General features: G+C 41.3%; 2 protein-coding genes across 2 annotated transcripts in view; both read left to right on the plus strand.

The window, feature by feature from the left end:
* The window catches only part of LOC118210812 (NLR family CARD domain-containing protein 3-like), a 131,566-nt gene that overhangs the window by 19,260 nt on the left and 91,932 nt on the right, over positions 1–20,374 (plus strand). The gene's annotated exons all lie outside the window — the stretch shown is intronic.
* Positions 674–18,932, plus strand: LOC118210809. The gene is made up of 6 exons (XM_035387256.1): positions 674–736; positions 1,589–3,590; positions 9,353–9,422; positions 10,792–11,089; positions 11,937–13,722; positions 18,854–18,932. The coding sequence occupies exons 1-6, from the start codon at positions 691–693 to the stop codon at positions 18,915–18,917; spliced, it is 4,266 nt and encodes a 1,421-aa protein (XP_035243147.1). The 5' UTR covers positions 674–690; the 3' UTR covers positions 18,918–18,932.

The following is a 20,374-nucleotide window of genomic DNA, read 5'->3' on the forward strand; positions in this document are numbered from 1 at the left end:
GGTGATGATGGGGTGGTGGAGGGTGAGTGCAGTTGTGAGCAGCAGCAGTGAAGCAGGCAAAAGCAGCGCAGGCAAGCAGCAGCACTGAGAGGTCTGACTGGTGGTTTAAAAAGGCGCTCCATTGGTGATGCGTGCCTGTGATTGGATGTGTAAGAGAAGAGTGTTGTGTGTATGCAATTGGATGATTGTGGAAACGCGTGAGTATGAGGTTAATGGAGCCGTCCGATTGGTCAGCTGCAATTTTTGAGTTTCCTGACAGAACTTGCTTTGCGTATTCTGTGCGCAACGCTCATTCATTTCTAACTCTGATGTGTGTTCAAGAGAGAAACTGTGCAAATGGTACAGTACATAATGTGTAAAACAGATTCTTCTGGATAGATCTGCTGTAAGAGGATGAGTTTAACTGGAAGCCCTGTCTCTATGTCCTGTGAGTTAGAGCTGCTGTAAGAGGATGAGTTTAACTGGAAGCCCTGTCTCTATGTGCTGTGAGTTAGAGCTGCAGTGAGAGTGTGAGTTTAACTGGAAGCTCTGTCTCTATTTTCTGTGAGTTTAGAGCTGCAGGAAGAGAATGAGTTTAACTGGAAGTTCTGTTTCCATGTGCTGTAGGTTAGAGCTGCAGTATGAGAATGAGTTTAACTTTAAGCTCTGTCTCCATGTTTTGTTCACAGGATCCACGAGTCACTGGAGTACATGAAGCAGAAGGATCTTGCTGATTCACTGGAAAGAGGTGAGCACAGTAAGAGCTTTCTCTCATTGCTACTGTGTGTCAATTAGAGTTTTGATATGAGTTTAGATAGCAAATCTAACAGTGATCAATGTTCTGATTTACAGCATCTACACTTTCATAATGCTGTTTTACATTGACAATATTGCATACTGTAAATAAAAGGCCAAAAATAACATTTATTCATTTTACATTGCTTCAAGCAGTTATTACAGGGACAAGGAAATTGAAAAGATTAAATGTCCCTGAGGGGGGTTTAAAGGCAGAATCTTGTGCTCAAAAACCAGTAACTAGACCACTGTCCCATCAGACATACTGCCCTGAGTTTGTATTCCGGAATCAATCTTAGCAATCAGTATAAAAGTATCACATTATAAGGGCCTCTTGGTGTCTCACGCTGTAAAGAAGCTCGTTCCAAAAGCAAAAGCATGACCCTGCAACGGGGTTTCCTTGTCGGAAGCAGTTGGTTGGGAACTCGGAATTGAAAAAGCGCTCCTCTTCATCATAATGAAAAAAATACCCATTAGTGTTAATTCGGTCGAAAACTATTATAGCGAGAGTGACAGTGACACTGATGCTGCTGTCAACAAGAAATTCTATTTCAATGATGGAAGGTATGTAATACTGTCAGAGAGGTGTGTAATGCTGTGTGAGAGGTGTGTAACACACTGTGAGAGAGGTGTGTAATGCTCTGTTAGGTGTGTAACATACTGTTATAAGCATGTAACACTGATATGTGTGAAATATTGTGAAGACAGAATGCATTAATACTTTTATTGGCTGTTTTTTCTTAAAATCTGTTATTGAGTGGGAAATGTTTATCATATTTTTTAAATTATTATTTCTCATATTTCCTCTCTTCAGATGAATCCATAAAACGAGCCCAACAGGCACTGATAACTCATCTGAAGAAGAAGTTTGAATGCATATTTGAAGCAAAGCAGGGCCAGCCAACCCTCCTCAATGAGATCTATACAGAGGTCTACATCACAGAGGGGGGAAGTGGGGAGGTCAATGATGAACACAAAGTCAGACAGATTGAGACAGCATCCAAGAGACAAACCACACAGGAGACTGCAATCCTCTGCAATGACATCTTTAAGCCTTTACCTGGACAAGAGAAACCTATCAAAACTGTGCTTACAAAGGGCATCGCTGGCATTGGGAAAACTGTCTCTGTGCAGAAGTTCATTCTGGACTGGGCAGAAGGAAAAGCCAATCAGGACATTGATTTCATCTTCACTCTTCCTTTCCGAGATCTGAATCTGCAGGAGAAAAGAGAATTCAGTCTGATGCAGCTTCTGCAGCACTACTTTCCACAGCTGAAAGAGATGAAAAGTGTTGACGGTGATGAAGTCAAAGTTGTATTTATCTTTGATGGACTGGATGAGTGTCGACTTCCTCTAAATTTCCAAAGTAGTAAGTACTGCTCCGATATAACAGAGTCATCATCAGTGGATGTGCTGCTGACCAACCTCATTAAGGGGAATCTGCTTCCCTCTGCTCTCCTCTGGATCACCTCCCGACCAGCAGCAGCCAATCAGATCCCTCCTGAGTGCGTCCACCAGGTGACAGAGGTACGAGGGTTCAATGACCCGCAGAAAGAGGAGTACTTCAGGAAGAAAATCAGAGATGAGAACCAGGCCAGCAGAATTATCTCACACATGAAGTCATCCAGGAGCCTCTACATCATGTGTCACATACCAGTCTTCTGCTGGATTTCTGCTACTGTTCTGGAGACAATGTTGGGTAAAACAGAGAGTGGAGATCTGCCCAAAACTCTGACTGAAATGTACACACACTTTCTGCTCATTCAGACTAAGGTGAAGAATCAGAAATATCATGGCACTGATGAGACAGACACAAAGAAGATGTCAGCATCAGATACAGAAATCATCCTGAAACTGGGGCAGCTGGCTTTTCTACAGCTGAAAAAGGGCAATCTGATATTCTATGAAGAGGACCTGAAAGAGAGTGGCATTGATGTCAGTGAAGCTTCAGTGTACTCTGGGGTGTGCACAGAGATCTTTAAAGAGGAGTGTGGGTTGTACCAGGAGAAGGTCTACTGCTTTGTGCATCTGAGCATTCAGGAGTATCTGGCTGCCTTGTTTGTATTTCAATCATGTGTAAATGAGAACAGAAATGTACTCAGAGCAGAAGAATCAAAACCTCACAGTGACAGAGTGCAGCTGTCTGAGTTACACAGGAGTGCAGTGGATCAGGCCTTAGAAAGTAAGAATGAACACCTGGACCTTTTCCTCCGATTCCTTCTCGGCCTCTCTCTGGACTCCATTCAGACTCTTGTAGGAGGACTACTGACACAGACAGGAAGCAGACCTGGTGGAGCAAGACGCAAAACAAACACCCTTCTAACTTTGTTTCAAAGATTACGCAGAATGACAAGATCACTTCTACCAGACCCACTGACACAGACAGGAAGCAGACCTGGTGGAGCAAGACGCAAAACAAACACCCTTCTAACTTTGTTTCAAAGATTACGCAGAAAGACAAAATCACCTGTACCAGACCCACAGATACAGACAGAAAGCAGATCAGAGAACATTAAGAAAACAGTCCAGTACATTAAGGAGAGGATCAGAGAGGAATCTTCAGCAGAGAGGATCACCTATCTGTTCCACTGTCTCAATGAACTGAATGACAACTCTCTAGTGCAGGAAATCCAGAATTCCCTGAGATCAGGAAAACTTTCTGATAAAGAGGTGGAACCAGACCAATGTTCAGCTCTGGCCTTTGTGTTACTGATGTCGGAGGAGATCCTGGATGAGTTTAACTTGAAGACATACAACACATCAGCAGCATGTCATCAGAGACTGCTACCAGTAGTCAGGAACTGCAGGAAGGCCATGTGAGTATTATGTCATTAATAATGTAGATGATTGACCACATATTTTCCCACTTTTTAAATCTGGTCAGAATAAAGTGCAATAAAATTGCCGGGCAACAGAAAATTTGGTTAAAAAACGATTTATGAATCAAGATGTTTTAACTTGTGCCCTCATTTAATGTCTTATTTCCAGAACATAAGCAGCATCAAATGCAAAACCTCAGCACTTACCATATATTTTATTTTATTTAGTATTACTATTTACTGATTTGATACATTTACAAATTATTTGCAAAGATAGCAATTGTGAAATAAATAAGGAGTTTATTGATATCAGAGTAAGCTGATGGGTCAACCTTTGTCAGAACATACAATTTATGCAGATTAAAATGAAGAGAAGCTATATTAAGTTACAGTATTAAGAAAAGGTGCCCTATTTTGGTGATAGCACAGGCACAAACACACCTGGAATTGCTTGTCATATTTTTCACTTTCACCAGGGTTGTTAGTTTTATGGTCTGCGGTTAATCTGCTTGTGTCAACATGGGTTTGTTGGTGCAATCGGGGATGTGCCAATAGAAACATTCGGCACTCTGTTAGTTTGGTGTTGAATAATGCGTCTGCAGTTAAACCGACCCATACCAGGTTTTAACTCGTGCTATTTTGCCATTATAACTGTGCCACACATGTGAATCCATAAACACATAACACAGATACAAGAAATATTTTGTTTATTTCAATTAACTATTTTAAAGAAAAGTTATTCAATCCAATGCTGGCTATTTAGGCAGTGGAGTTAATTGTGTAAGCTACTTGAATGAGACAGGTGGGAGACCGGCTTTACACCTCTCAGATTGGGATGGCAGGTATGCCATCCCGCCAAGTTACGCCTTGGCGGGGGCATGCCCCATACCTATACAGCACCGAGAGTTTGGCACTTTTCAGGGTTCCCCACAGAAATAACCACAACAGCCACAGACACTCAGCCCTTAAAAACATTAAATTCTGTACATTCTGACCCCATTTCAACAAACAGATTTCATAAACAACTTCACATGTCCACACAATAAAGCCCCAAACTAAGGGGATTTTGCGTTTTCTCCTTCTTCTTCTTCTTCTCATTCTTATTTTTCCTGCCGCCTATCCCACTAATGTCTCCCCATTGGACATTTTACCGACACCCGCCAAATCTTCACCTACACCACCCAATGAAAAACTTGCATATACACGCTCGCATACATACTCTGAAACATTTTCTGTACAAACAGCTAGTCTGCCTGTGGCCTAGTGGGTAAGGTTACAGTCTTGGGAACACAGGGTCCTAGGTTCAAGCCCAGCTAGGAGCGCCTTTCTTTAAAGGAGTACCATGGTGATTTTCACACTTTCTCGGTTTTATGTGCTATTTGCACAAGAGGCATTGAAGAAACACAATAAGTAAAGTATTAAATATGTCCGTTCTGCATTTTTGGGGAAATATGCATTTTAAATTTATCGTCCTATTTTCAACCGGTTGAGAAAGTTGTCAACTTGGTGCATCACAAACACAGTAACCACTCCCCTTTACACGCCCCGTAAACTCATGGATAACTCCAGACCCATAGTTTGCGCCGCTGGCTTACAGGCAAGACAATGCAAATATTTGACTAACATTAGGTTCACTTAAATTAGAGTGCCTTTTAAGGACTATTAGATTATTTCTGGTTATATTCATTTAGCTAGCTAACAAACGTTAGCTAGCTAGGTAGTTTGCTTTCATAAGGCAATGTTATCGATAACGTTAGCTAGCTAGTTTGCTTTTATGAGAACGTTATAGTTGTGCTTTTATCTTAACTTGGCTAGCTAGATAGCAAAAATTATAATTGGATATAAGTCAACGTCTTTACCTTAGCTATCTATCAGTACTCATATACTACTAAGCTAGCTAGCTTGTGAAAAGTCTCCCAAAAACAGCACGTATCATGGGGGTAGCGGGGCATGGTCTGTCAATCATAGCTAACTGACTGTTCTCATTACCACGCCCAGACGGTTCGGGTGAACTTTTATAGTGGGAAATTTAGGCTTAGAAAAATATGTTTTACAGTACATTGAAATGACTGAATAATAAAAAAAATTATGCACGTTTGTTTTGTTGTTGCCTAAAGACAACTGGGAAGTGTCACGTTCAACCACCATGTTACTCCTTTATCCTGCTTTTACCCTCACTAATAATTGTCTACTACTTCTCAATTATTGCTTTTGCACCATATCTACCAGCCGTTCCCCGAACGTATACACTGTATTATGACGTACCGTCTGCACGTTCAATTGTTAACCGGCTACAATATTGCAAAGCCATATGGATTCAACGGGAGCTCTTCTGCGCTTACTCGCATGTGTTCTTCTTTAAAGCCACGGACAGGTTTGCTAATGATATTTCACGCATTGCATAGCTATGTCATGGTGCTGCCCCTAACAAAGTGGCAGACTGGTAAACCTCCGGTTGAACGATTGAATCCCGCCTCGTCCTCAGGCAGATAATTTCCTCTTTTACACTAACGTTCTCTTACGCTTATATTTGCTTTACCAAAACTCACTCATGGCCACCCATATGCATTTCATGACGGCAAATGTATTCCTTTTATTAAAAGGTTACACCAGTTCACCGCTGTGCCATTTCTACTAACTACATTTCTTCACTTGGCTACCGTACAAAACCTTCTTATCAGCAAACGCCACGTTTCTACATTCATGTTACCTCGCCCTGTTCTCTATCTAGCCACATACAAACAATTACTATGTATGTACGTTCTGCAACTCCCCATTAAAACATTACATTTAAAATCATGACTCACTCATAATTATAACTACTAGTACTGAACATGACAAAAGCACATCAGTGCAATAGATTACACGTTACTTAACCCTCCACTCCAACAACTGATGTTGTATACAGACTGTTATATATGCAGTTCGATAAGGAAACTAAGTGCGGTCATGGTCATTTCATTTACTTCGCACTATAGTCTGTAATCATGTCAACCTTCACCTACATGCCCATTCTGCTAAACATATTGTTTCAACTACGCAATTTCATAATTTCTCCTAATTTATCTCTCACTGTTGTTATTTTCTCATATACAAAGCCTGCTGGGACATATGCGTCTGCTCCTATTCTCCACTATCAAGTTTTCTGGTTCTAGCTTAGCAAAACAGCGAAGAGGATTCCTACCTGCAGATAAGTCTATCAAAATGCCTTATAAACCTTACAAACACTAAAAGTGCATCTCCACGAAATAACAGACAACGGAGCAGGACAGAAGGCTACACAAGTTGCGACCTAGGGAGCTCTAATTTTACGAGCTTGCTGATTCTTTTGTCAATCAAGGCTCGTTGGATGGCCGTGAGTACATACACTGGCCATATTTCACCTGCGTTTCTCATGCGTTTACGCTTACGCCACCGCACCCTTTGTCACAGGCACTGTTTTACATATATAGCAAACCGAAACTGCTAAACTGTACACGCTCATCAGACTGTACAACTTCACATAATCCACAACCGTTTCTTACAGGGTCACTTTGCATTTCTCACTCTCATAATAAAAGGCTTTGCAAAAAGAAATGATATCTACAAACATTATAGGCTATCTTGCCTCACCGAAATTAAATAAGATGTATTCCAAAGCAATACTGCCCAATATATCCTCAATTATTTCAAGTCACTTGGCCCTGTGCGTATAAGCATGCAGTACATGGGCAGGCCAAACGTGTGTGGATGGCTTTCTCAAAGTCAAGATTGATTGAACTTCGATTTATGGCGTTACTTACGAGTTGGAGTGTGGAGAGGAGAGGAAGAGAGGAAAGAGGGAGGAGGGAGGAGGAAGTGATCCCCGAGACTCAGCTGAGGCAGCACGCGCTAAATTCAAAGCCGGAAAATGCAGCTTGGGACAGGCCAGCTTGATCGGCGACACCGGACTCCCAACACGAGCCCGTCAGTACTTCAAGGCGTAGACACGCGGTTCCAAAGCGGTGCGAACACTCTTAAGTCCAAAGGTACAGCGATCCAGGGTTATTCGGCGGGGACACCGAGGCTAGGATAGCTTCCTAAAAATCAACATGAACCACGGCTCGGGTACCGAGAAAAAAAGGAAAAATTAAAAAAAGATATAAAGAGGAGAGGCAGCATCGGTGGTCATTGACTTAAAAACCTGGTCGGGATAGAGCGGTCTGAGCTGTCATTGGCTGTTTGGAGGGCACACCTTCGTATCACGTCCGCCTTTCCCATTGTGGGGCGGGTTTCAATAACTTTGGTAAATGAAATTCAATTTTGATCTAGTTCAATAGTTGATCTAGATAATTATTTAGCAATGCAAGAAAGGTGGATATACTTTGTACCCCGATCTTCGTTGTGAGTATTAAAATATACCCATACCAAACATGATTGCTTTTGGTTCAGGTTACGAGAAGATGAAGAATTATTTCTAAGTCGTGCAGGCTAGCGAACTCAGAAACGCGATACTGTAATATTCTAATAGCCTGCACTCACTTTGAGTTTTTCAGACCTATTGAGTATTGTAATTGTATTTGTTAATTCTTCAACTAGACTTTCCTCCATTCGCTGGTGTGGATGAAGCGGCCTTGAAATACTGACGGTGCCCGCTAGTCGCCGGTGGTGCTGTATAGGGATACGTAGCAGTTATGTAGGCGCTGAGTTGACGCAGTCCAGAGATATCACACCGTGGGGGTTCATACCACGAGCGTGGTTAACAGCGAATGAACATTCCTTACTATGCCTCCACTACGTGCAAGGAGGTTGTTAATCCTCCCCAGTGTCATCTATAGCTTTGATCTTAGAATTATGGGTATCTTGCATGAGGGGTCTGGCGATCCTGAAGGGAAGTGGAAGATAGTGTTGGAATGTTGAAAGTAACAGACGCAGGCTCATTGGGGAGCTTATGCAGAAATAAAGCATTTGAGCCCTCAGAGAGAGGACTGCAGTGAAACAACTTACAACTGTCCTACAGCGGTGAATGGATCTGCTTTAGACATTAGTGCACGCACTAACTTTGTCTAACAGGGAGTACTATACATCTCCCCTACTAAACAGAAACATTACCAGTAAATCCCTCAGTATGTAGAAGCAGATCCAAACAACAGGTGATGATGGGCAGGTGGAGGGTGAGTGCAGTTCTGAGCAGCAGCAGTGAAGCAGGCAAAAGCAGCGCAGGCAAGCAGCAGCACTGAGAGGTCTGATTGTTGGGTTGAAAAGGCGCTCCATTGGTGATGTGTGCCTGTGATTGGATGGGTAAGAGAAAAGTGTTGTATGTATGCAATTGGATGATTGTGGAAACGCGTGAGTATGAGTTTAATGGAGCCGACCGATTGGTCAGCTGCAATTTTTGAGTTTCCTGACAGAACTTGCTTTGCGCATTCTGTTCGTTTCTAACTCTGATGTGTGTACAAGAGAGAAACTGCGCAAATGGTTCAGTACACAATGTGTAAACAGATTCTTCTGGATAGAGCTGCTGTAAGAGGATGAGTTTAACTGGAAGCCCTGTCTCCATGTGCTGTGAGTTAGAGCTGCAGTAAGAGAATGAGTTTAACTGGAAGCTCTGTCTCCATGCGCTATGAGTTAGAGCTGCAGTGAGAGGATGAGTTTAACTGGAAGCTCTGTCTCTATGTGCTGTAGGTTAGAGCTGCAGTAAGAGAATGAGTTTAACTGGAAGCTCTGTCTCCATGCGCTGTTAGAGCTTCAGTAAGAGGATGAGTTTAACTGGAAGCTCTGTCTCGATGTTTTGTTCACAGGATCCAGCAGTCACTGGAGTACAGCTCTTTTGATGAGAAGAGTTCAGATAAATTATCTTCCGCAATAAAGGTATGAGATCTTTTTTTCTAGTTTTTGATGGGTTATGTTTTCTTTGTGCAGTAAATTTATTTGTTATATATAATGCCTTTGTAATACAGTGCAAGGGTAATGTTTACAAGTTCCTAACATTGCCCTTAACATTAATAACATATTGCACCTTTTTTATATTATTCATGATCATCAAAATTGGAATATCATATGAACACAATAAACCAGCTTTTTACTTAAACTTTAAAAAATGTAATAAAAAATGCTATTTTAATGATCTTAGCGCATAGTAAAGCACATGGCACACATATATTTAGGTTGTGTCCAAACCCACTTATACTGGGTTTACAGTGGATTATTTGAGTGCAAATGTAAGGCACAGGGTTCCAATGGGCTGAACTTACTGCCTATAATAAACTGGTTATAAACCAGTCAGCATATCATCTCCCATTCCCTCTAATAGCCACCTGCACTTGCACCTTGGTGGATTGATAATATAATGGTGGATTTAAAAAGACTTAGAAAAGACAGATTTACCTCTGTCTTAAAAGACCTGTTTCTGCGCGAGTCCATTAAAATTAGGAGATCTAAAAAAAACAACCATCATGCACAGTGAATCCCACAGACCATATTTGAAAATAAATCATAAAAAGGTGATTTAAAATGTCGAAATAAATGCAGTATTCGCTGGGCAATGTTGTGGATTTTTTCAATCAAATAAACCATTCTGTCTGCTTGGCTGGCTATAGATGAAGCTGCTCTTCTGCCAGCTGATTCCTCCTCGCCCGTGCTGCTGGGGTATCTCGGTTCATTAATATGAATCAGCACATTCAGTTCACCATCACGCCTTCTAAAGTCCTGTAATGTGTCCTTGTTTATGTCTGACACATCCATGACTTTGGCAACGTTATGCAACACGCCACAAAGAATATTCAGGCCTTCTGAGGGCTGTATTGTAATGTTCCAGCTGACTTGTGCTAACATCTGGAGTGTATTTTCAGCATTCCAAACGTCCTCTCTATTGGGCTACAGTACATGTTTTTGTGAGTTTTCGACTGAATGACTATTCACACACACTATTATATTATCTTCTGCTGTGTCTTTATCGGACAGCCATTGTCCCCTAACAGCCACCCCTCCAGGAGGGGGATTCCCCTAGAAGACTGCAGGAGTGACAGAGTTGGCCAATATAAAGGAGTCACGTCTTTATCCAGGATAATTTACGGATGCATGTGTAACCTTACATGTAGCATCGTAAAAATTCAATGTTATGGTTCATGAATTATGGCCCATTTTATTTGTTGTGTTAATTTATTATTGTGATACAGCACACCTCTTCATGTATTTATTTCACTCCGATACAGCACACCTCTTCCTGTGTTTATTTCAGTCTCTCCTGCTCACTCTGATGAAGCTGAAGAAGGATGAGAAGTTGAAACTGTTTCAGAGCCATCTGAGTCAGGATTGCCCAGAATGCTGTCTTGACGATCAGTTTATGAAGTTTATTAATGAATTGTTCGAAAGTCATGAAGTTGATGATTACCCTGAATGCATTGAGAGAGAGCAGGAGGATCCTGAGGCTGTGTGCATAGTTGAGAAGTTGCTGGAGACCTGTGGCAGTGAGGGGTTTCTGAAGATCACACTCCACATCCTGAGGAAGATGAAGCAGAAGGAGCTCGCTGAGCACAGTAAGAGCTTTCTCTCATTGCTACTGTGTGTCAATTAGAATTTTGATATGAGTTTAGATAGCAAATCTAACAGTGATCAATGTTCTGATTTACAGCATCTACACTTTCATAATACTGTTTTACATTGACAATATTTCATACTGTAAATAAAAGGCCAAAAATAACATTTATTCATTTTACATTTAAATGTATTAACATATTGCCTCAAGCAGTTATTACAGGGACAAAGAAATGGACAAGATTAAATGTCCCTGAAGAGGGTTTAAAGGCAGAATCTTGTGCTCAAAAACCAGTAACTAGACCACTGTCCCATCAGACACACTGCCCTGAGTTTGTATCCCGGAATCAATCTCAGCAATCAGTATAAAAGTATCACATTATAAGGGCCTCTTGGTGTCTCATACTGTAAAGAAGCTCGTTCCAAAAGCAAAAGCATGACCCTGCAACGGGGTGTCCTTGTCGGAGGCAGTTGGTTGGGAACTCGGAATCGAAAAAGCGCTCCTTTTTATCATAATGAAAAAAATACCCATTAGTGTTAATTCGGTCGAAAACGATTATAGCGAGAGTGACAGTGACACTGATGCTGCTGTCAGCAAGAAATTCTATTTCAATGATGGAAGGTATGTAATACTGTGAGAGAGGTGTGTAATGCTGTGTGAGAGGTGTGTAATGCTGTGGTAGGTGTGTAACATACTGTTATAAGCATTTAACACTGATATGTGTGAAATATTGTGAAGACAAAATGCATTAATACTTTTATTGGCTGTTTTTTCTTAAAATCTGTTATTGAGTGGGAAATGTTTATCACATTTTTTAAATTATTATTTCTCATATTTCCTCTCTTCAGATGAGTCCATAAAAAGAGCCCAGCAGGCACTGAAAACTCATCTGAAGAAGCAGTTTGAATGCATATTTGAAGGTTTAGCAAAGCAGACAACCCTCCTCAATGAGATCTATACAGAGCTCTACATCACAGAGGGAGGAAGTGGGGAGGTCAATAATGAACATGAAGTCAGACAGGTTGAGACAGCATCCAAGAGACAAACCACACAGGAGACTGCAATCCTCTGCAATGACATCTTTAAGCCTTTACCTGGACAAGGGAAACCTATCAGATCTGTGCTTACAAAGGGCATCGCTGGAATTGGGAAAACTGTCTCTGTGCAGAAGTTCATTCTGGACTGGGCAGATGGAAAAGCCAATCAGGACGTTGATTTCATCTTCACTCTTCCTTTCCGAGATCTGAATCTGCAGGAGAAAAGAGAATTCAGTCTGATGCAGCTTCTGCAGCACTACTTTCCACAGCTGAAAGAGATCAGAAGTGTTGAAGGTGATGAAGTCAAAGTTGTATTTATCTTTGATGGACTGGATGAGTGTCGACTTCCTCTAAATTTCCAAAGTATTAAGTACTGCTCCGATATAACAGAGTCATCATCAGTGGATGTGCTGCTGACCAACCTCATTAAGGGGAATCTGTTTCCCTCTGCTCTCCTCTGGATCACCTCCCGACCAGCAGCAGCCAATCAGATCCCTCCTGAGTGCGTCCACCAGGTGACAGAGGTACGAGGGTTCAATGACCCGCAGAAAGAGGAGTACTTCAGGAAGAAAATCAGAGATGAGAACCAGGCCAGCAGAATTATCTCACACATGAAGTCATCCAGGAGCCTCTACATCATGTGTCACATACCAGTCTTCTGCTGGATTTCTGCTACTGTTCTGGAGACAATGTTGGGTAAAACAGAGAGTGGAGATCTGCCCAAAACTCTGACTGAAATGTACACACACTTTCTGCTCATTCAGACTAAGGTGAAGAATCAGAAATATCATGGCACTGATGAGACAGACACAAAGAAGATGTCAGCATCAGATACAGAAATCATCCTGAAACTGGGGCAGCTGGCTTGTCTACAGATGGAAAAGGGCAATCCGATATTCTATGAAGAGGACCTGAAAGAGAGTGGCATTGATGTCAGTGAAGCTTCAGTGTACTCTGGGGTGTGCACAGAGATCTTTAAGGAGGAGTGTGGGTTGTACCAGGAGAAGGTCTACTGCTTTGTGCATCTGAGCATTCAGGAGTATCTGGCTGCCTTGTTTGTATTGCAATCATGTGTAAATGAGAACATAAATGTACTCAGAGCAGAAGAATCAAAACCTCACAGTGACAGAGTGCAGCTGTCTGAGTTACACAGGAGTGCAGTGGATCAGGCCTTATTGAGTAGGAATGGACACCTGGACCTTTTCCTCCGATTCCTTCTCGGCCTCTCTCTGGACTCCATTCAGACTCTCTTAGGAGGACTACTGACACAGACAGGAAGCAGATCAGAGAGCATTAAGAAAACAGTCCAGTACATTAAGGAGAGGATCAGAGAGGAATCTTCAGCAGAGAGGATCATCAATCTGTTCCACTGTCTCAATGAACTGAATGATAACTCTCTAGTGCAGGAAATCCAGAATTCCCTGAAATCAGGAAAACTTTCTGATAAAAAGCTGGAACCAGACCAATGTTCAGCTCTGGCCTTTGTGTTACTGATGTCGGAGGAGATCCTGGATGAGTTTGACTTGAAGACATACAACACATCAGCAGAAGGTCATCAGAGACTGGTACCAGTAGTCAGGAACTGCAGGAAGGCCATGTGAGTATTATGTCATTAATAATGTAGATGATTGACCACATATTTTCCCACTTTTTAAATCTGGTCAGAATAAAGTGCAATAAAATTGCCGGGCAACAGAAAATTTGGTTAAAAAAAGATTTATGAATCAAGATGTTTTAACTTGTGCCCTCATTTAATGTCTTGTATCCAGAACATAAGCAGCATCAAATGCAAAACCTCAGCACTTACCATATATTTTATTTTATTTACTATTACTATTTACTGATTTGATACTTTTACTAATTATTTGCAAAGATAGCAATTGTGAAATAAATACGGAGTTTATTGATATCAGAGTGATCTGATGGATCAACCTTTGTCAGAACATACAATTCATGCAGATTAAAATGAAGAGAAGCTATATTAAGTTACAGTATTAAGAAAAGGTGCCCTATTTTGGTGACAGCGCAGGCACAAACACACGTGGAATTGCTTGTCATATTTTTCACTTTCACCAGGGTTGTTAGTTTTATGGTCTGCAGTTAATCTGCTTGTGTCAGCATGGGTTTGTTGGTGCAATCGGGCATGTGCCAATAGAAACATTTATCACTGTGTTAGTTTGGTGTTGAATAATGTGTTTGCAGTTAAACCAACCCATACCAGGTTTTAACTTGTGCTATTTTGCCATTATAACTGTGCCACACATGTGAATCCATAAACGCATAACACAGATACAAGAAATATTTTGTTTATTTCAATTAACTTTTTTAAAGAAAAGTTATTCAGTCCAATGCTGGCTATTTAGGCAGTGGAGTTAATTGTGTAAGCTACTTGAATGAGACAGGTGGGAGACCGGCTTTATACCCCTCAGATAGTGTTTATGGTGAGCCCAGAATGCACTGTAAACTTGCTTTTAATCATGTGTTTGGCTAGGCTAGGTCAATAACTGAGTGAACTTTTAGAATGTTTAAAATGCATTTTAGAATTTTGGATTTATTGGGTGGTACATCACTGTACAGCCCTCAGAAAGTCAGTGCATTCTTTGTGGTGTGCTGTGTTCTACACTACATAGCCATATGCCATGGATGTGACATAGACCTCATAGAGGACACATTACAGGACTTTCATACAGAGAGAAGCAGAGTCGCATGTGACGATCGCTACAGAGATTACAGAGCACGAGAGAGCAGGGACTGGTTGGCTGTGGAGCCGTTTCACTAGTGAATGTACATTCATCTTATCAAGTGCATGTCTGGAATGAATGAGACTTAGTTGAAGTAAATTATTATTTTGTTTATTTTAAATAGTGGTATAAAACAAAAATTGACAGTAAAGAAACAAAAAAGCTGTAGTAAATCCAGACAAAATTCTTCTTTCCTGTCCTCTGGTGCACAAGCGCAATGCCTGCCTAGCTGAAACAGTAGCGGCAGCAGCAGGATGGAGAGGCCGACTGGAGGCTGTCTCTGCCAGCTGCCTCCTGTTCCTGGCCAGTCTGGGAATATTCTCCCTGTGGAACGGTTCATGGGAACAGAACCGTTTATTACAGCCTTTAAAACTGGCATATGAACAGAAAATACACCGTTTTTGTTTAAATATTAACAAAAAATTGAATCAAAACTATTCAGTTTCATCTTCATTGGTTTGTAGAAGTCCTCATAATGGTTGTAATAGTTCATAGTGTTGTGCAGAGAAAATTCTCCCCTTAGAATAACCAGGCATGACAAGGTATATCCATATAAGAAATAGGATTTATTTCTGCAGAAAGAGTCCAGTACCTACACACAACAAAATGGATAAGCACGAACTGAAGAAAGCAGGGGCAGTTGGTACTTGGTTAATACATAAGCATATAGTAAAATAAATAAATGGCTGTGTCTAGTCATATAGCATAAATACTGAATAAGCACACGGTGACCTCTTAGTCTTAAGTGTTACATAAACAAGCTTTAAATGGGAAATAATTAAATCAGAAATAATAGTTTGGTCTTTAACTATCAGTTGCTTTCAGAGTCCTGGGCAGCATGGTGTCATAGCCGGTTTCTCCCTGGCAGGATGGCAGGGGCGAGGATAAGGAGGAAAGCCAAGGTCACCAGTTTGGACTTCTACAAATGTATAAGACAGAGAGAAAGAAAACACACAGACATACACAAACACACATACATGCATTATTTCTAACTTATTCTTGTCCTTGGGAGGTCTGGTGCCTGGAGACGGAGGGGCCCTGCTGCAAGGTCTAGGAATTTAGTGTTGTACAGACTTCTAGTTATGCTAGAAAACTCTCTCCTCCCTTCAGTAGAGATGATCACAACATGCTTGTTCAGCCATGGTGACATTAGCATTTGGCTGTGTTTCCCAAAGGGACAGAAATGTGGTGATCTGATTGGCAATAATGAAACCAAACCCAACCACACCCACAGTCAATTTATTCTGATCGAACCAGCCTCTTTTACAACTGTGCCACAGTTGTGCTAGTGCCTGGAGTCAAGAAATTACTGAAATACCCAAATTCACCAGCGCCTTGCATTGCTGCTAGTGTTTGACAGTTGTGCCTTGACTGCTAATTCTAATTCTAATCTAATTTAATAACAGGCTCAATTACATGAACAGAAATTAGACAGTCCTGGAAATGAAGTAGAAGATAATCATGAAACAAATGAATGAAAGACAAAACAAAACCACAGCTTGTCTCTCCCACATTAAACCTGATCAAAGCCAAAGATGCACAGCTGAGAAGCTAGACAAAGCTGAGACACAAGATCAAAGGCTCATGTTTGCTTAACAAGTCAACACTTTATAGCCTGTATTCAATGAACATTTGTCCTTAACTTGGACTTGGACTAGTAAATGCACTTCACACCTTTTCTTCACAAATTCAGTTTGGTGAATTAATTCAAGTTATTGCTGTAATTGCCAAACTATTTTTGAAGAAAAAAACATGCCTTGCTTTTAATTGTAAGTTTGAATTATAAGAACAAATGTTGTTTGAATCCCTGCCATGTGTTTGAAAGAGGGGGGTTCCCCTTCTCTTCCTGGTCTATGCATAATGAATTAATGATTAGAAGAGAACAAAGGCGAGACTTATCTATACCCCTTTTTATATTTTACTTTTAAGCCACTTGATAGGATAACACTTCTTTTCAATGTCATGATGAAAATTATGTTAAGTTTGGTTTGGGAGGGATACGTTTGTTTATGAATTAAATGTTTATGTTTCTATTTTGGGAGGCTAGGGCAGGCAGTAAATGCACCATGTTACAAGGCCAGTAGTACCACCCTGGTCTCTGCTTTATTCAGGTATAGGCTGACCCAGAATCTCCAGCATAGTGCTTGTAGATAGAATGAAAGTAGGAAGGTAGAGGAATTGTAGGATATAATGGGTGCCAGAATGAGGTCTTCTCAGGGAACTGTTAAAGTGACCTCTGCCCCCAGTGCCGGTTCTTGAGTTAATTCTGTGGCTCATCTCAGGCCAAAGCCTGACCTGTACAGGGATTCTGAAGTTTCCTGGAGCCCAGAACAGGCTGCATGGTGTCTCCTTGGGCTGCGATATCAAATGTATCACTATATCAATAAAATAAACTCAAAGGTATCATTAACAGGAGTTCCCACAGACCTTTGGAATACCTTGTTTCTCTACCTGGTCATATGTGACACCAGAAGAACTGACACACAGCTAGGTATATGTGAACAGATAACTTCCTTGTGTTTCTGCTTCTAAAGTAGGGATGCACCGAAATTTCGGTCTCCGAAAATGTTCGGCCAAAAATAGCAAAAAATAACACATTCGGTATTCGACCAAAAGAGTGAAAATGCCGAAAATTTTGACCGAATGTGTGTGTTTAAAAAAAAAAAAAAAAAAAAAAAATTATTGTAACAAAAGTATAGAAATAAATGTGACACTGTTTCGTTGCTCTCCTGCGGCTATTGATGACGCGTTCTAACAGTGCCGGTGTTGTAGCGAATTCAGTATCCTCGAAGCGAACTGATTCCCCTGTCCGTGCACGCGCGTCTCGCGCTTTGACTTTCATTTCAAACAGCGCCTTTTTGTGTGCATTTAGAATGGCTAATACTCGCAGCATGCAGCTAGTAGCCTATTTGTACTGTTATTAGGCATTTTACAGTTTCCTTGATTAGGCAATAATCGGCACTGACTTATCTTTTGAAATCAAATGAAATATAGATTCCACCGTTAGGCTACAGGTGAACATTTGTGGTTGGAAATCATGTTGGTTGAATGATGTGTGTTTTCTCCGTTTATTTGGGTTTTTTTTTTAAGTTATTGTATTCTTGTATTGTACAAAGGAAATCAATAAAGATCTTGAATTACCTCCCAAAAAGATTTTTACTGAATATTATACTAGTATCAGCTTTCTGTGGAACACTCCCTGCCCTCTATGTTCATTACCCCAGTTATTGTGCTTTTTTAGTATAATTGTCTGCTGGAAAGGACTGAATGTCCAGTAGACTAATAAAAGTTTTTTCATCACGTTGTCATTTTGTAATTTAATTTTGTCATTGAAAAGCATAAATCAAAAGCAAAATTGATTTAATGGTACAAATGGGCAAATGAAAAAATACCGGTATTCGGAATTCGGCCAAGTGTTTCCTTTTTTTCAGTTTCGGTTTCGGCCAAGAATTTTCATTTCGGTGCATCCCTATTCTAAAGTTAATTTACTATTAACTGTATTTTAGCTTGCAGTGCTGTGGGTTGTTTGTCACAGAAAACCTAAACTAAAGAAGCAAACTCACTGTCCTCTCTGGAAGATGTGCTTTATCCTTTGCATCTTTCCTTTTGGTGGTAGCTGTGCCAAACATTCATCAGCTTTGCAAGTTCCCTCACTGTCCACTTTGAAAGATGGCAGCTGAACTTCTGGGATGGGGTGGGAACTTGCAATATAAAAAAGGGGCCGTTTGGGTCAGAATTACATCTGTAGAACTATCACAGTTCAGTCCAGCAGGATGTGTAAATGGTAAATGGACTGCATTTATATAGCGCTTTTATCCAAAGCGCTTTACAATTGATGCCTCTCATTTGCCAGAGCAGTTAGGGGTTAGGTATCTTGCTCAAGGACACTTCGACACGCCCAGGGTGGGGTTTGAACCAGCAATCCTCCGACTGCCAGACAATCGTTCTTACCTCCTGAGCTATGTCGCCCCTGTGTGTAATTCTCAGGTCCGAAGTGCGGCAGCTGGAGAGTGTAGCACAGACATCTTCCTCAGAGAATCATCAACCTTAAAATCCTCAATTTCACTCTTCATTACTGAACACTATCATTTGTATCATTTACCATATGTTTTATGTATACCTAATATTATTATACTATAATATATGAACTCTTCTTTGCAGACTGAACAGCTGTGGCCTCACAGAGAAGTCCTGTGATATTGTGGCCTCAGCTCTCCAGTCATCAGACTCACCCCTGAGAGATCTGGACCTCAGCTACAATGACCTGGGAGATTCAGGAGTGGAGCTGCTCTGTGCTGGACTGATGAGTCCAAACTGTAAACTGCAGAGACTGGGGTGAGTAGTGCTGTGTACTGTGTGACATTAACTAAATAGAATTACTGATTATGGAAATGTAAGGGTTTGAATTTTGTCACAGGGAAGACTAATTTCCTGACTCCATTCATTTTCAAAACCTCTAACCTGAATGTTTGTGTGAATACAATTTTGCTCATAAGATTATTGACTGGGGGGTGCTCATATGAAAAGATGGGCAGCTTGACCCTGTATCCTGGAGAGAGAGACTAGCTACTGCTGCCAGGCATTCATCAAAGTGTGACATTAAGACCTTCAAAGCTGGGAGGTAAATGTCCTGCTCATCCAGGAATCTAAAACCAACAACTATCCCTGGGATTAACCTAATTAAGATTTACCCCATTTGGGTAGCGAGACTATATAACTATCACAAGGCATGACCTCTGTATTATTCTATTCAATAACATTTGACTGACCCTAGCAGCTATCCAAGAAGAGCTGCATATCCTGCTAGTGAATCTAACAGTATGCCCAGTGAGTACCTCAGTAAGGGTGTTACCCCAAAACTTTAAGTTACTGTCGCTACCCCGGTTCTCCGAAACACAGAGCAGAGAGATACACGTATGGGGAATGACATCCGGTCATCCAATTGCACCAAGTGTGGCTTTGACAGCCAGTAGCGCATTCAATGCTACAGGAGACTACTGCCCTCCTGGAAGAACATATAGGACAAGTGGAGCGCTACTACTCCTCAGTGAACATATTCACTTCTCATGCGCGGCAAGCAGGGCAGTCTTGGTGGATCTCTCCACCGGGGTTACAACAGTAACCTAAAGTTCTCTTTCATCATCTCGTGGAGGGTGGTGTCTGGCACATCCCATGTAGGGAAGTACTAAATGCATTCCACTGCCCAAAGGGGCGACATAGCTCAGGATGTAAGAGCGGTTGTCTGGCAGTCGGAGGGTTGCCGGTTCGAGCCCTGCCCTGGGTGTGTCGAAGTGTCCTTGAGCAAGACACCTAACCCCTAAATGCTCTGGTTAATGAGAGGCATCAATTGTAAAGCGCTTTGGATAAAAGCGCTATATAAATGCAGTCCATTTACCATTTACCAAAGCTATGGCCAGGTCCCGGGAACAATGTGAAGTAATGAAACCCATAGCAGATGAGGGGAGATGTGTGCGCCTCACACAGAGCTCACCCCCAGAACTGAGTGGG

This window comes from Anguilla anguilla, chromosome 13 (assembly GCF_013347855.1).
Source record: "Anguilla anguilla isolate fAngAng1 chromosome 13, fAngAng1.pri, whole genome shotgun sequence".
Taxonomy (NCBI): Eukaryota; Metazoa; Chordata; class Actinopteri; order Anguilliformes; family Anguillidae; genus Anguilla; species Anguilla anguilla.

Coding starts and splice junctions, on each gene's coding strand:
- LOC118210809 (XM_035387256.1), top strand. CDS start 691: ATGAAGCAGAAGGATCTTGCTGATTCACTGGAAAGAGGTGAGCACA. Junction 9,423..10,791: donor AATTATCTTCCGCAATAAAG/GTATGAGATCTT, acceptor TGTTTATTTCAG/TCTCTCCTGCTCACTCTGAT. Junction 11,090..11,936: donor GAAGGAGCTCGCTGAGCACA/GTAAGAGCTTTC, acceptor TCCTCTCTTCAG/ATGAGTCCATAAAAAGAGCC.